The following is a 16,971-nucleotide window of genomic DNA, read 5'->3' as shown; positions in this document are numbered from 1 at the left end:
AAAGGTGGACGGGTTGTTTTCAAGTTTTTAATGAAGATACAAAAAAGGTACCTTTTAAATTTGGAGGGAGGCTTTTTAATGAGATTTCATAAAAACATATTTTTCAAATAATACAGGCAATGCCCCCTCTTTTCAGTGCCTCTCTTGACAGTGAATTAAAGGTCCCCTGCCTTGAAAAGGAACTTTCCTATCAAAAGTTACGTTTCTAAGAGCTTGGACACTAAGAATTTTTTTGATCTGTCGGCAACCCTGCTTGTGAGTTGTGAATAGCCTAGTGAATTACAAGATCTTAGTACATTGATGAGTGAAAAAACGGCCCTGTTATATATATGAGGACTTTTTTCTTTTTTTTGGTCAGTTCAATAATTCTATATAAAACAATGTCTTATTATCGAAATGCAGTATGGTTTGCGAAGGGTATCACCGAATATACTAAGTAAGTAAGAACCAAGGTCCCAAATAAGAAAAACTGAATTCAATTCTAGATTGTCATTTTGGAATGTTGGCTATTGTCAGGCTAGTCGAATTGCTTTAGAAGACTGAGACTTAAAGGTCTGAGTTTTAATTTTGCTTTGAGTCCACTTAGCCTAGACTATGTTTGAATTTTGTCTTTGACACAAACTTAATGATTTGAATAGGACATCCACCACATGGCTAATATGGGAATAAAGTTCATTTGTGATGCAAATTGATGTTATATTTAGATTGAGGATGTAATTCTAGGTATATATTTGCACATAAGTGGGGTGGGGGTATATATTCTATGAATACATAGGTCCTAAGAAATTCATGAATTTCTTAGAAAAACGAGGAAAGAATACACTGTCAAATTAGCCATCTGGTGGTATCCCATTTGAATAGGCTAAAAGTAGCCTATGGGATTTTAAGGCAAGGCCTTTTGAGATTTTGGCTAAGGTTTATTACAGGATAGAAAAAACATACCAATTTAGGCAGGTCTGTTTTCTATTTAATATTCTTTCCAAATGTAGCCTAATAGGCCTAGCACAAAGAAAACATTCTAAATATGGTTTTTGTCTATTTTATCTAGGAAAATAGTGTAAATTTTGCCTTCTTCATATAATTTAGCAATAAATTTCTGCTTTTCCTTGTAAAATAGCTTGGAAAAAAGTGAATACTTAACTTGATGCCTTTTTCTGTACCAGAGACCATAGTAGGGCTAACCAAAAGTTTGAAAATGTATTGCCAAAGAAACTGTCTTGTGAGAAAAAATTGCCATTTGTAGCTGGTCTAGGAATGACAATTATTAGGTTAATTAAATTAGTCTTAACATTTAAATAGGCCAACTATTTTGAAAACAAAGTTGTGGATGTTCTTAAAAAAATGCCTCAAACTCCTTGAAAACAGCATCATAGCAAACAAAATAATAGGGCTGTTCTTTTACTCATCTTTGTGCTAAAATATTACATCTTTTGACAAAGAATTCTTAAAAGTGAAATCTTAGCACTAAGATCTTATAGCATTCTTTTGCAAACATCTTCCATCATTCTGCTCTGATCAGCGGTCTAAGAACAATGATGAGTATATCATCAAAGTTTTCTCATCATTGTTCTATATGGCAGAAAGATGGCGCCCTTCACACTTTTTGCTATATCAGTGAGCTGTAAGATCTTAGAACAAAGATGAGCTAAAAGAATTGAAATCTTTGCAGAAAAATATGAGATCTTTGTGCAAAAGAATGGACCCAATATGTTTAGAATCACCCTAGTTGAACATTGTAACTAAACAGAAAAATTATTGCCCCCCACTCTCAACATAAACGAAAATCACATTTTTCATAGATAGCATTGATGTGTCCTCTTTTTTGTTTTTGTTCAGCTTTTTTTCTTTGTTGTTAGCTGGACACTTAAACACCATGGTTTCTTAAGGGCATGATTTAAATCTAATTTGGTGAAGGCACAGAATAGTAGCTCTTCAGAAGGAAGGATGCTAGAACAAAAAGAGAGACACTTTTAAACTGCTATTTTGATGGTTTTATCCATTTCTTGATAATTCATCCCCAGCCTCCCTCTAATGGTCTCAAATTGCTCTAAGCCATGAAAAAAACATAATATTTTTGATGGAAATGATTTGAAAAAAATGAAAATGGGTAAAGACAAGGGAATGAGACTCACTGATACTTTTTATATATTATAAAGTAAGAATTCCATCATATTCTAGGTAAGTATTTTTCTTGTATAGCCTGGGGTATATGAGAACATCAAAGGGGGATGGGATGAATTGTAATAAATGTGAATAAAGCCATAAAAATTAACAATTTAAAAATATTTTTTGTTTTGTTCTAACATTTCTCCTTTTAGAGAGCCAATATACCTTTACTGCTTCTTTGTTTTAATGTTTGACTAATTAGACAAGACTTTTACCTAGATAAAAGTTACCTGTTGGGGCCTCATTAATGGCTAAAAAATTATTTGCCCCAGAAGCAAGTATTATATTTGGAAAGGACATATAAAAAGACATTAAGTAAAGTATTCACATCCTTCTTTGCTAAATCATATGAAAAAGTGCAAGTTTACAAACTTACAAACAAGTTTACAACTTACAAAAATTGTTTAAAATTAAAAAAAAATGTAAAAAGTCATGAAACTGAATAAAAAGGGGAAATATATCTTTTTTAATTTGTAGAGTTACAAATCTTGGGGATACTTGGAGATGAAGTTTATTGCACTGGAAACAGGCCCTTGACAGATATCAGGAAAACATTTGACATTTTTGAGTAATGTTTATAAGCTGAAATTGTTTTTATTTTATTATATTCAATAAAGGAGAAAGCCATAGGCTGTTTTGGTAATAGATTATTAAAAATTGGTGCTTTTGGGATATGTTCCTTTGAATAATTGATTTGTAAGCAAATAGTATGTTTTTAATAGCTTTTAAAACCCATTTCTGCTTTTGATCACTTTTTTTTTTTGGTGATAGAATTAAGTTGTCTTTTGGGGCCCCTTTGAGGATTCAAAATGGAGTTTCCCTCTGAAGCAATTATTACATTTGGAAAGAGCATAAATAACAAGATGAAGTGATGTATTCACTTTCTTCCAAGCTAAATAATATGATAAATAATAATATATCAAAAACCCGCCATATACAGTAAATGTACAATTACAGAGTGTACAAAATAATGTGAAAAGAGGAAACAAAAAGAAAACATACTTAAAAAAATAACAACAAAAGCAACAACTTCTTAAATAGTATACAAAATAGTATGAAAAGAGGAAACAGAAAGATAACATACTCAAAAATAACAACAGAAAAAACAACTTCTTTGAAAATAGCAGCAAGGACAACAACTTCTGAAAGGAAAAAAAAAGGGAAACAAGAGGGAAAATTAAACAAGCAAACTTGCCCACTTGTGCTTTAAAATTGCTGGTTTTATTTATAAAAAGCTACCAAAAATACTTGAATTAAGTGAAAAAAAGTCCCAGGAAGGTATCCCAAGCCCCAGTTATTGTCTGGAAGGGTATTTTGATATATCCATATCCACCCTCTGTAAGTATATACTAGATTTCATAACTGAAATAGGGACAAGGTGAACTCAGTACTTGATTCTTTATTTATACTGTTTCTATTAAATCAGGAGTTCAGCAGGGTTGTGTTCTATCCCCCTTTGTATGGATTATTTTGATGGACTTTGTTTTAAGGAGCACAGGAAAGGCAATGGGAGACCACGGAAGCAAATAAATTACTAAGTTTGAAATAAGTTAATTTCATATAGAAATAGTTTGATTATTTCACCAAGATTGTGCTCGATTTGGAATCTGTGATCCCAGGAACAGTAAGGAAGCATAGTTTTCAATTCTTCTCACATAATTTGTGTTGAAGAATAAATTTATTTAACTGGAGTTGCCTTATAACATTATTACTAATTTATGCTCTTTGCTTGGAAGCAAAACAGCGTCATCTATAATAATTCTTAATAGCGGATTTAAGAGTGCATTCATATTATGATATATATATACAGAGTCTTATTTTACCTTATATACAGAGTCTTATAGCGAATTTTACCTACAATTAAGTGAAGATCTGATGCTAGAGTTAAGAAACGTCTTCAGGACACGGTTCTCTGTTGTTCAAAATTAAAATACCCACCATTAACCAAAATTTCCAGTATCTCTACAACGCCAAACAATAACAACTTTAAGCACTTTTCTTCCACATCAAAATCATTCCTGTTTCATTCACCTAAGGTACACCGCTTTTACAAAGGCCTACATCGGAGCGCCATCTAGAGGTCAAGGCACAAACCAGTATTTTATTGTATTAGCGGGATTTGGTTTTTTTTTTTGGGAGGAAAACGAGCAGAAGAGGGGAGAGCACCTGTTGCAACGGCCGTAGAGGTACCTGCCGGGTCCTTTGACTCTTAAATTGCGGGGAATAGGTAGCGGGGCTCGACGCTTCCCTCGTTTTCCTTGACGTAAAAGCTCCAAAGAATTTCTCCCGTGCGCAGGGTTGCCGGTGACCATTTTGAAATTTTTGCCGAGGGACGTTGCCGGTGAGTATTTTACGAGTAACTTCTTCCTTGGCCAAGATGCCCACTCCAAAAAAATTGGTCTGAAATGATGTACTGAACTAAGTGCTAAGATTAATGCTCAGTGGTGTACCGAAAGATGAGATAGCTAAGACGTGCACCGACTTCTTTGGGAAAGAATCGATCAAGGAGGCTAAAATCCTCATCTACTCTATTGTTCATCCAAACGTACGCCCCTCCATAAAACATATTGAAAGTGAAAATGTTCTCAACATAATTAAAATCTTAAAAGAATGTGATCTGAAAAGTGTGGAGCTACCGACTTTTGTTATTGCCGAGCCCCAAGAAGTCCCCTCTTGCGGTAGCCAAATCAGCGCATTTGTTACCAGAAACATTAACGAGATGAATACGAAGTTAGATTCACTGATTGCCCAAAATAAGGACTCAACAACGCATAGCCTGCCAACACAAGCACCGAAAAGTTCCACCTATGCTGTCATTCTTAAGAAGCCGGCAAACCCGCCACCTTCCGCTGCTGGGAGAAAAGCTTTTATTGACAAACTATGTAACAACGATTCAAGCATAACAGATCATGTTGGTGAGCTGAAGCAAACCCAAACTGAATGGCGTATAAACCTGAAAGACAAACAAGCGGCCGAAAAACTGAGTGTTGCTATTCTAAACGGTGATAATGCGACTTTGGACCCCAAAATGAAAACTCCTACCTTTTCTGGTATAGCTAGACTTGTACCCACAGAAATTGATGCTGATGCTCTATTAGCCGTGGTCCCGAATTGTGTTAAAGCAGAGCAAATCCGAGCAACCAGGTCCTTCAAACTGCAGTTTTCCCTTAAAAGTGATCTGCAAAATGCAATGCGGAACCCTCCCTTGATAGGATACGAAAGAATTCATATTGATGAGTTTATTAATGTCCCACGCCGGTGCTTCAACTGTCAAAACTATGGACACCTAGCGTCGAAATGTGAAAACTATCAACGTTGAACTAGATATGGCGAAGAAAGGCATGCTTCAAAAAAGGAGCATCCTTGCAAAAATCCTATTTGGTGCGTACTTTTCAAATCCGATAAGCACCCCTGTTATAGCATCCGTTGTCCCGAAGTCCTCAAAGCAATGAAGAAACCGCAATGACAAGAGCCACCATTTCATCTCTTAAAGTAATATCTTGGAATATGAACGGAAATCTGCGTGATAAGGTGCCAATTATAAAACAATTTGCCAAAGATCATGACATAGTTTGCATACAAGAACACTTCTTAAGCAAGGATAGTTTGGATTGTATCAAGTTCTCTGACAAGCATCGGTTCTTTATTAGAGAAGCGTAATCAAGCTGTAGAGGAAGGCCATCTGAAGGCATTGCTATTGTAAATAAAGATCACATCTTCGCCAAACTTGTCGAGCAGCAAGACAGTTTTATCGCAGTGGACGTCTATGGTATTGTTCTGATCTGTGTTTACCTTCCTACTAATTACAAGAATGATCGATCAGAGAGAAAATTCAACCTATCCTGCGAGAAACTTGCTAAATGTGTGTTGAGAATAAAGCAGTCGGATCATGACTATTTAATTATTGACGACTTAAACTGCGACCTTACTGACACTGACAGTCCCAGAACACAAATAGCTTTAGGAGTCTTACAAGATGGCTTCAAGGTTGTGGATAAAGAAAAAAACTTCAGTTATTGTCATAACAGTGGCTCTGTTTCTAATCTCGACCATGTTGTTACATCATTCAATGTCCAGAACAAATCTGTGTTGGTACTCATGGGTGGTACACTTACCGATCACTTACCTATATCCTTGAGTTTCGCTTGCCCATTCTCTGAAGTAAAAAAAAGCGCAGCTCCAAAGCTCAAAGTTGTGTAATATTAGGAGTTTGAAGATATTTCGTTCCAGTAGAATCGATAAGTTTGTAATAGCATTCTTGAAAAGATCCTAGTCCATTTCCTGATGCTGATGTCCAACTGTTACATCCCGGTCGAAGAGCAGAAACATCTGTTGAAAATTTAATCTGCATCAATATGCCATGCCCTTCGGTGTGCCAAATCAGCAGCCGTACCCTCTCGAAAAGTTCGAGTAAACACTGAAATTAGAGGATGGTCCGCTAACCTAAATTTAAAAGAAGCATGCAAGACTGCAAAGTTCTGGTTTCGCCTATGGTGTGACAGTAGAAAGCCAAGATCTGGGCGAGTCTGGAAAGTGAAGAATCATACTAAACGTGCCTTTGCCAAAGCCTTGTCTAAGCACCGTAGAGACATAATTGACGAATACAGCAATAAAAGCAAGTCCGATCCCAAACTTCTTTGGCGGAATTTAGTGAAGCCCAAAGAATCGACCTCTGAGGTCCCCCTTCCAACAAAAGAGGCCTGGAATACTTACTTCACCCGATCAGTTCAAAAGTCATGACCAAGCGCTACGGAATTCTTACCAGAGTGAGCTAGATGAAATGCTTAAGTTGTCAATAGAGAACATGGTAGTTAATAGAAGTATAATACGTGAATGCCTGAAAAAGCTAAAAAAGAAACTTTTGAGAGGCTTCGATAAAATTTGTGGGCAGTATTTACTCTATGGTAGTGAACAACTTCTTGAACATGCATCATTATTATTACAAATTATCGTTACCAGAGGTATCGCCCCGGATACCTTTTGCATTGGTGTAATAACACCAATTCTCAAACCAGGGAAGCCTCCCTCCCGGTACTCATCATATAGGCCCATTACTATATCGACGTCACTATGTAAACTATTTGAGCTTCCTATTCGCGACGAAATTAGAAGCAATGGCTTAGTTCCCTAACGCCAGTTTGGGTTCTAGTGATTACGTTGATTTGAATATGCTCTTTATTTAATGGAACCTCTACTAACTGATGCTGAGAAGAAAAACAATTCTTTAGTTTTAGCAGCCCATGATCTTGCCCGTGCTTTTGATTTGTCTATCCATGAACATATTTTACTCTCTGCAGCAGAGAGAGGCGTAGATAATTCGGTCATCGGACCCCTTGATTCAATGTATAGTAATCTTCGTGTTAGTATAAAGTGTCCTGGTTGGGATTGTGATATGCTTTTATAAATTGATATACCAGTGAAAAAGGGTATTAGGCAAGGAGCAGTAAATTCACCAGATTTATTCAATAATTCCGTAATCGAAGTGCAACATGAAGCACCAACAACGTGTATTTTATGTGGAATTAATGTGTCGCTCATAGGTTATGCCGACGGCATTTTAAACATTAGTAGAACCCTAAATGGAATAAAGAGTTGTTTTAGTGCATCAAAGGTAGAATATGTTCGTGTCGGCCATACATTTAATCCATCGAAAACTGAATTGTTATTTTTCAATTATAAAGTGTCGACTGAGGACATATGCGTTATGCTAGATGATACGGAAATCAAACCTGTTCCATCACTTACTTACCTTGGAGTCCCGATCGGTACGTCACTCAAGGCCACACGCGTACTTATTATCGCTGATACCCTTAGAAAAGTTCGTTCTGCATATGGAAAGCTTGTCCTGAGCAAGGCGAGATTTAGTCGTGATATTTTAGCCCAATTGTATAATGCATTTGTTTTACCAAGTTTTCTCTACATCTCTCCGTTTTGGAGTTGCTTCACACAGACAGAGAAGAAAAAGTTGCGCACGATTTATTTTAAATATGCTAAGTATCTGCTTGGAATACCACCATGGTCCAAACACCGGTATTTGATCAGTAGATTTGGATTGATAGACCCTGCCTTGGCAGTTCCTGCCAGAGTAGCGAGTTTTCATAAAAAGTTCATGACTCCAGGTCATCCTTGGGTAACTCTTCAGGGACAGACTTGAGTTGAATGTGTTATTTGAATGTCGATGTTGAGGGCCCATTTCATTGTATATATTCGTGTTAAACCATACTTTGTTGTTTGTCTTTTTTTTTTTTTTTTTGCATTTTTTTCACTTTTTTATACTCTGCCGCCCATTGTATCTCTTACAGTTTTGGCAGGTAATAAATCTATATTATATTATTATATTAGAATCAAATGGGGAGGAAAAAGTCTCCTGGACTTGGATTATGCTGATGATTTAAGCATCCTAGATGAAAGTGTGAGCAAAATGAATGATGTTTTAGAGGTTTTGCGAGTTCAGGGTGCTAGAATTGGTTTGAAAATTAATGTTAGGAAGACTAAGTCACTAAGGCTAGAAATAAGGGAAAATGAAAAGGTGATGTTGGGTAATGAAAAGATTGATCAGGTGGGCAGCTTCACTTACCTTGGTAGTATTATCAGTAAAAATGGTGGGAGCAGTGAAGATGTTAAATATAGAATAGCCAAGGTTCAGGGTGTTTTTTCACAGTTAAAAAAAGTCTGGAAGAATAGGAAGATAAGTCTGCAAACCAAGATTAGAATATTATAAGCTACAGTGATGACAGTGGTCAAATATGGCTCTGAAGCATGGACGCTCCAAAAAGCGGGTGAAGATTTGCTATATGTTTTCCAGAGAAATTGCTTAAGGATTGTTCTGGGTACCTGGCTAACTGACCGTATTTCAAACAATAGGCTATACAAAAAATGTGGTTCAATACTGCTCTCTAGGGCTATAATGAAAGAAAGGTTGAGGTGGTTAGGGCACATTGTGCAGATGAAGGATGACAGATTGCCAAAGATTGTTCTTTTAGGCCAACCATCTAAGGCTAAACAGAAAGCAGGTTGTCTTTGTCTGGGATGGGAGGACATCATAAATAAATATTTAAAAGAAATAGGAACTTCGTGGGCGGGTGTAAAAAGGGAGGCTTTGAATAGATTGGGGTGGAGGAGGAGCATGCGTAGCTGTGTTGGCCTCAGGCGGCTTGGTGCTGTGGTGAGTTTTTAGTAGTAGTAGTAGTAGTATAATGTTCATAATTATAATATACCCTTTCATAATCACTTCACTCACAAAAGCTCCTCCCACCATCTAATTACCGTAGGAATCTATACAATGAAAAAAAAAAACAAAAAAAACTGTGAAGTTCTTGCTTTATAAAATGCAGACAGTTTCTATTATTTAGGTTATCATGGTTTCTTCTAACACTGTCCAATTTTTAAAGACATTTCAAAGTCATAGTATTTTGGTCAATCACATACTTGATGACACATGAAAATAATGAATTCCAGAATGAGATGATAACTGGTTTAATATAGTAGCTATAACATATGACTAGATTGAACTAATGGAGAAATACATTTTTAGGACTAAACATGGGACCACCAGAGGGGGAGGTATTTGCATATACATTGGTATATTTTATAAAAAGATCATAAAAAAGAAATCAAGTAGTGTGTTCACCTTATCCCTACATCAGTTATGGAACCATTTCCCCTCCAGCAAGCACTGACCTTTGTTGGCTTGTAACTATAATTTTTGTGTTATGAAACTAAAACCTTAGCAAATAGATGTACTGCCTAAAGGTGTGTCTTTTGAGCCTCATGCCCTTGCTCAATCCTGATTTACAAAGTATTAAAGATTCAAAATCAATTTATCAAACTTAGGAATATGGCATAAAATTTTGCTGAAATAATAGGATATTTTGTTTTTGTTTAAGAGCCAGCAAAAAAGTGACTGATAGCACAAAATTAAGGTAAAATGTTTTCTTTTGTCTGCACACTGTTGTAAGCCCTGGAAACAAGACAAGGTTAGGGATAATAGCCTGGCACCACCTTCCCCGGCCATTTTTTAAGGTCCTTGTTTCCTTCCTGGAAACCGCTCTAATGTCCCACTAATGTATGTGCCTTCTTTTACCTTTAATAATCATTTAAAGGTTTATGGATTTGCATCACCTAATACTGTTTCTCAATGGTCTAGTAGTGAACACAATAATAATAGTTCCCTTTCTGATGTTGACACTTCTTTTGTTTCTTCAACAACAACTTGCTTAACTGATGTTTCTTCTTTGTTGTTTCATAGTGCTGTATCCAACAACCTTACCAGTCCTTTAATTCCTATATCCTCTCAGATTCCTACCTCTCAGGTAATGAGATTCCTTAGCTCCAATGTTGATAGCCTCCCTAATAAGCTTTCTGTTCTTTCCTAACGTATGAAATCTGAAGGAGTGGATGTTGCTGCAATTACAGAAGTTTCACCAAAAAATACCTTGTCAGTTTTAACTCCTGACGAAATCAAAATTGATGATTACCAACTATTTTCTAATCTGAGTGTGCCTTTATATAAGAGATGGACTTAATGTTAGTCTCATATAGTTCAATTCTCTGAATCCTGATGGAATTGAGTCTGTGTGGATTAAATTACACAATCAAAGAACTTCAATTGTAGTGGGTGTTCTTTATAGAAGCCCCAGTGTTCCGTGTGTTATGGACTCTGAATCTAATTTGGCTGCCATGTTGTCTCACATGATGACCAATTTTGACAGCTATGATCTTTTCCTTATGGGGGACTTTAATCTTCTTGAAATCCAATGGATTGATGTATCTAGTTTTTGTAATAGAGATTCTCCTTTTTTGTCTGCCCTCTTTGATAATTCCCTCTGTCAAGCAATCTCACAACCAACTTGTTACAGGTAAGGTCAAGTCTCCAACATTCTTGATCTGGTTATACTCAGTAACCCTGACCATCTTATTAAGAATGTAATAACCACACCTGTTGGTAACAGTGACCATGTTGTAAATATTTCAAGTATGTCTACCTACCATTCGGCCTTCTTCTAAGCAACAAAAGTATGTAAACTACAAAATAGTCTCTGAAAAACTTGCCAAAGTCAACTGGAAAAAGCTTACTACTGATGATATCAAGGAGAGTTGGTCAAATGTAAAAACGGAAATTCTAAATTCCGAAATTCTAAGTTTAATACAATAGCCCTCCCCCATATATTGTACATCGCCCCATTTTGGAAAATATTTACAAAATCTGAAAAGTCAAAAATCCATTTTCTGTTTTTTTCGTTTTGTAAAATATTTACTACGTCTACCACCTTGGCACAGAAATTCACCTATAGTTAAAATATATAAAATTGCAGAACCAGAAATAGCTATTTCTCGAGTTATTGGAAAACATAATAGAAAATTAACTGGTCATGAGCTAGGCCCACTTCTAGTGCAATAACTTTATCTGTTGTTGATATTATTTTTTTTTTCATTCTTTTTTTTCTTATTTTTTCTATATATAATTATATATGAATATGTTGATGTTGTATGTGTGAATTTGCTTTTGCTTTGTTTGATTTTGTTCCTATTTTATCCTTGATTTATTTATAATTGACCTTCTTATTTGATCTTATTGGTTTTGTCGATATTTGTCTTGTACTATTGTTTTCTTTTCTTTTTTTCTTATATTTTGCTCCGTCCTTTTCAAGTTTTTGTAGACGGTTTTCAGTTAACAAATAAATAAAAATAAATAAATAAATGTTGAAATTCATGCACCAGAATTTTTCAGGTAAAACAGGCAAAAAGTTAAAAGTTTACCTTTTTTAACTACTAAAATTAGTAAGCTAATCAATAGAAAACACAGAGCATGGAACCGCTATAGAAAAATTAAGACCACAGAAAATTATCTAGTCTTCAAATCCTTTTGTAATCAAACAAAAAACCAAATAAAGGTGTTGAAGAGAAGGTTTGAGGAAAGACTGGCAGAGGAAGTTATGGTTAACCCTAAATCTTTCTGGCATTATGCCACTCAAAAATGTAGCAGCAGACACACAATCCCAGATATCCTGCATGATAGTAAATCAGTTACTGATCCTGACCTAAAAGTAGACATTTTCAGTCAGTATTTCTCACCTGTTTTTTTGTCCAATTCCAGTATTGTATATCCTACACCTCCCTTATATGATGTATCACATAATATGGAACCAATTCTGATTACAGATACTTTGGTTCTAAATGAACTAACATCCCTCAAACTAAATAAATCTGCTGGCCCAGATGGCATTCACCCTCGTATCCTATACGAATGTCGTGCAGTTTTGTGTCAACCTCTTTCCCTGCTGTTCAAATTATCATTAAATCTTTCTAGACTCAGGATTGGAAAACTACACATATTATTCCTATTTTTAAAAAAGGTAGAAAGAATCTTGCTGAAAATTATCGACCCATCAGAATGACATCAGCAGTTGTTAAGGTTCTTGAAAGAATCAATTCTGCAGTTGTTTAACACCTTGAAGCAAATACTGTTTTACGTAGTTCCCGATATGGCTTTCGTTCTTAGAGATCTGTTGACACAAATCTCCTTGAATCATAGGATCACATTACCAATTTGCGTGATATTGGGGTGCCTGCTGACATGATGCTGCTTGACTTTTCTAAAGCTTTTGACGAAGTGTGTCACAATCAACTAGCAATTAAATTCCGCGCAGTTAAGCTTGAAGAGAAATCCCTGCTTTGGATCTTTGATCTTCTTTATTCGAAAAACCAACGTGTTCAGTTGTTTGATGACTCTGGAGATCGTATTATTTCTTCCTCAACGTGTGTTCTGAGTGGAACTCCTCAGGGAAGTGTCTTGGGTCCTACATTATTTAATATTTTCATCAATGATGTTCCTTCCATTATAGCAATAATTCAACTCTTTATACAGATGACCTGAAGCTTCTTGGACCAGTCATGTTCTATCAACATCAAGCCCTACTGAAAAATAATCTTCAACTGCTGGGTCAATGGGCTGAGGCCTGGCTTCTTGAAGTCAATGTTGCCAAGTGCCATATCATTCACTTTGGGAAACAGAATCCTTGCCGGTCTTATTTTTTCTTAGGCCACACACTCTCCTCTGTAAATAATGAGCAAGATCTTGGTGTCACTATTGACAATGAATTAAAATTCATCACACATGCTAAGAGGTTTGCTGCTGGGGCTAGTTCAACCCTGGCTTTGATTAAGCGTACCAATTCCACTCGTTCTACTAAAGTCATCCGTCTTCTTTATAAGGGACTTGTGCGTCCTAAGCTTGAAGTTGGAATGTAACTTGCCTCTTCATATTTAAAAAAAAATATAAAAGTTCTTGAAGATGTGCAGAGACATGCCACTAAAGTGATATCTGGCATGCAAGAGCTTTCCTATCCTGTAAGACTATCAAAGTTGAATCTCCCTACACTTGTATACAGGAGAAATAAAGGGGATGCAATTTTAGCCTTTAAGTTATTGAGGGCTAACATTCTCCCAGCATTATTCCCTACTGTTAGTACCAATTCAAAACCTAGAGGTCATCAATTGAAACTTGTCAAACAGACTACAACATCTAGAGTCCGTGCTCAATTCTTCTCAACACGTATTGTCAATGATTGGAACAAATTATCTAATGAAACTGTTACTGCTGAATCTGTTGCTGTTTTTAAATGAAGGCTAGATGGTGAGTGGTCCTCCAAAAAGTGTAAATTCAATTCGGATGCTATCGAAGATGGAGCAGCACCTGGTCACCAGTAATTCTTGCATACAGTTAGTCATCACTCCAGAGCTCTACAAGGTAGATTTCTTCTAGCTGCAATTTAAGGTAATTTAAGGTAATTAACTCAACAGATTCCCAAGTTAGCAAGAAGTCCCTCATCTAGACTGCAACATAATAACTGTTGTTACACACGTGCATACCATGGGCGTCCACAGAGGGGGAGGGGGAGGGGCATGCCCCCTCCTGGAATTTAGACCAGAGTAGGAAGAAAATAGAAGTGTAACAACTAATCAAAGGAAAATAATTTTTTTATTTCTGTTTTGTCTTTAAGAACTGCTATGAAACTTGTTTAGAATCAATTCAGGATTTAATTCAATTCTTAGGTTAACTCAATACATAGGCGCCCGCAGAGGGGGGGGCATGGCCCCCCCCCTGGAATTTAGACCAAAGTAGGAAGAAAATAGATGTGTAACAACTCACCAAAGAAAAATAATTTCTTAATGTTGTTTTGTCTTTAAGAACTGCTATGAAATTTTTTTAGAATCAATTCAGAATTTGATTCAATTCTTAGATCTTAGATTAACTCAATATAGGTCATTATTTATCGATCTAAAGGAGACGGAAACCGGAACCCGATTAGGGTGTAGAGTAAATACACTGAAGGGCATTCTTATGCCCTAGCAATAGTGTGACAAGCTTGATAAAGCTTACCGAATTTCGGAATTGATAAACAAAGAAAGTTTTATATATATATAGCGTCGTGCCCTACCAGGAGTCAGTTTGGTCTTGGTTTTTGCAAATATTTTGTCAAGCTAAAAACGTAAGTCTATTTTTTTTTTTTTATTCTTTTCCTTAGTTTTTAAAATATAATTCTAGCTAAGGGGTAAGATTCTAATTCTGCTTAAGTCTATAATGATTATCCTGTGTCTATTCCATTGGTTGTATCCTAAAAGGTCTCATCCTATTAGGAATTTTGCTTGCTTTTCTTTCAAAATAATGAATCTTAACTTTTAGCTTAAACCTGAACGGGAATTTAGTCAAGATACCAGAATTTGTGAATTAAAAATATTGATTTTTTAATAAATCAACAAATAATTAATAATTAATCAACGCATAGTTCTAAATAAGTTACAAATAAATGGCTTAAATTGAATAGTAAATTTAATAGTAATTATTAAAAATACTAGTAAAACAGTAACCATTCTTTTTTTTATAGTAAACTCTTGGTTTTTCTATACCAGTATAGAATCACATTTTTGTACCACTCAACTGTTTGAAATATGATCAGTGTAAAGGTATCATGGTCAGCCTCCCCCTCCGGCAACTATCCCTTGGAAAATACCCCCCCCCCCCGCGGAAATTCCCCCCCGGAAAATACTTCTTTGTATTTTTTACCACAAAATTTATTTCTCCTCCAATTTCTGCTATTCTGGTATCTGCCTCCCCCCTGGAAAATTTTCTGAAGGCGCCCTTGGTGCATACCAGGCTTTACTTTCACAATTGCATTTTAGCATCCTCTACCCTAATAGGTTCAAATATACCCTTAGGCATTATGAATAATGCCTTCACAGATTATTATCCTCCACAGAGACTTCAACGTCGTCATAGCATGTGGCTTTGTTGCAAAAATACTGACAACGAGGGGTTGGACTTGTATGACATGTCTCTCATACAGGGTGAAACAACTTGTCGATCTAGACATATATCAAGGCCGAAAACGGATCATCTTGTCTTGACCTCTTCCTTATAGATCATCTTGACTGCTTTAAGGTAGATGCCCAGGATTTCACAAGTGACGATGTTGCCGTCATTGCACACGGAATCATCGTCCAATAAAGCATAAGTGGACAATCTGGTTATTCAAAAGAGGTGATTGGGACAATTTGAGAAACACTTAGTTCTCAGCAGTGGAGAGCATTTCTCCTTGAAGGCCCAGAGAAAGCTGTAGAGAAGTACCAGCAGGCTATAGTTGACTCTGTTGAAAAATATATACCCTCTACACCCCTGACGACACCACGACACACTCAGCCGTTCCAAAACACGAAGAATCAGTACAAGCTTCTGTTTTTTTAGAGAAAGATATTTATGAAATCAAAAAGGGGCCTAATCATAGATGATCAACTTTAATGCATCCAAAACAAAGGAGATTGGTATTATCTGATCAAAGGTGCTGCGTGGATACCCTAGTTTCATTTTCAAAAATGAAACTGTAAAGAGTTGACGAGCTTGTCTACAGAGGATTCATTTCTCCATCGATATCTCTTGGAATAACTACCTTGAACGAGTGAAAACCTTCTGCGCAAAAAAAGCTTGGAGTCACTCGTCACTAAAAAAACCGTCTTCCATCCAGCTTGATTATCCCACTTTACAAGTCCTGTATCAGACCCACAGCTGAATATGGAGGCCTGCTATATACTGGTGCCTCGAAAACGCTGTTAGCACCACTCCAAAAGATCCAGAATATGGCTTTACCATTTTAGTGACCTTCCTCCACACTATTAAAGTATTCCCATGTCTTGTCATATCTCGTGCAACTCCGCTAGCCTGTCTCATTAAATTTTAAGCCATTTTTTACATATTAATAGCTAATTAAAACTAATGACAATTCATAATAGATAATAAATCTACTGATAATTATGCTATGATGATACCCCGTTGAGAGCCATGCCATTGGGTATGGAGAACAAAAGTCAGGGTCTTTTGTTTTATTACTGACCTCGCCATTGTCCTGATGGATCATATTGGCTCTTAAAGTCTCAGCCCTTGTATTAATGGCAGTTGGTACAGCTATCAAAGAGGATGCTAGCCATATGCTAATTACTGTCACTATTGTCATCCTACTCCCTTTATGTAAATATTTACCTAGAGGGTTGATAATTAATTAAATAAGTAATAAGAAAGTGAGTTTCTCTTCTTGTTGTTGTTTACTTGACGTTTGAGAAAATCTACCACTCATATAGTACGATCCTCATTTAAATATTGGGCTTTAAGTGGAACCATGTCACTTTGAGTATTACACAGATATATATTTGGCACAGGCCATGTCAACACTTAAAAATATCATTGTGCAATTAAGACATTGTACAGAGTGTTCTTGTTTAAATTACTAATATTAGTCTACATATCACATCACT

At 36.1% G+C, this 16,971-nt stretch overlaps 1 protein-coding gene across 1 annotated transcript in view; it reads left to right on the top strand.

Moving 5' to 3' along the window:
- Positions 1–268: 268 nt before the first annotated feature.
- Positions 269–16,971, top strand: part of LOC148941150 (dehydrogenase/reductase SDR family member 12-like) — a 110,918-nt gene continuing 94,215 nt past the window's right edge. Inside the window, exon 1 of the mRNA XM_089103794.1 lies at positions 269–436. Coding sequence (XP_088959920.1) covers positions 330–436 — 107 coding nt within the window. The 5' untranslated portion in view covers positions 269–329. The remainder of the gene's footprint in view (positions 437–16,971) is intronic.

The sequence above is a fragment of the Artemia sp. Qi Xiang Cuo genome, chromosome 18 (assembly GCF_049724085.1).
Source record: "Artemia sp. Qi Xiang Cuo chromosome 18, ASM4972408v1, whole genome shotgun sequence".
NCBI lineage: Eukaryota > Metazoa > Arthropoda > Branchiopoda > Anostraca > Artemiidae > Artemia > Artemia sp. Qi Xiang Cuo.
The sequence above is the reverse complement of the archived record's forward strand: the minus strand, read 5'-3'. Positions and strand labels throughout refer to the sequence as shown.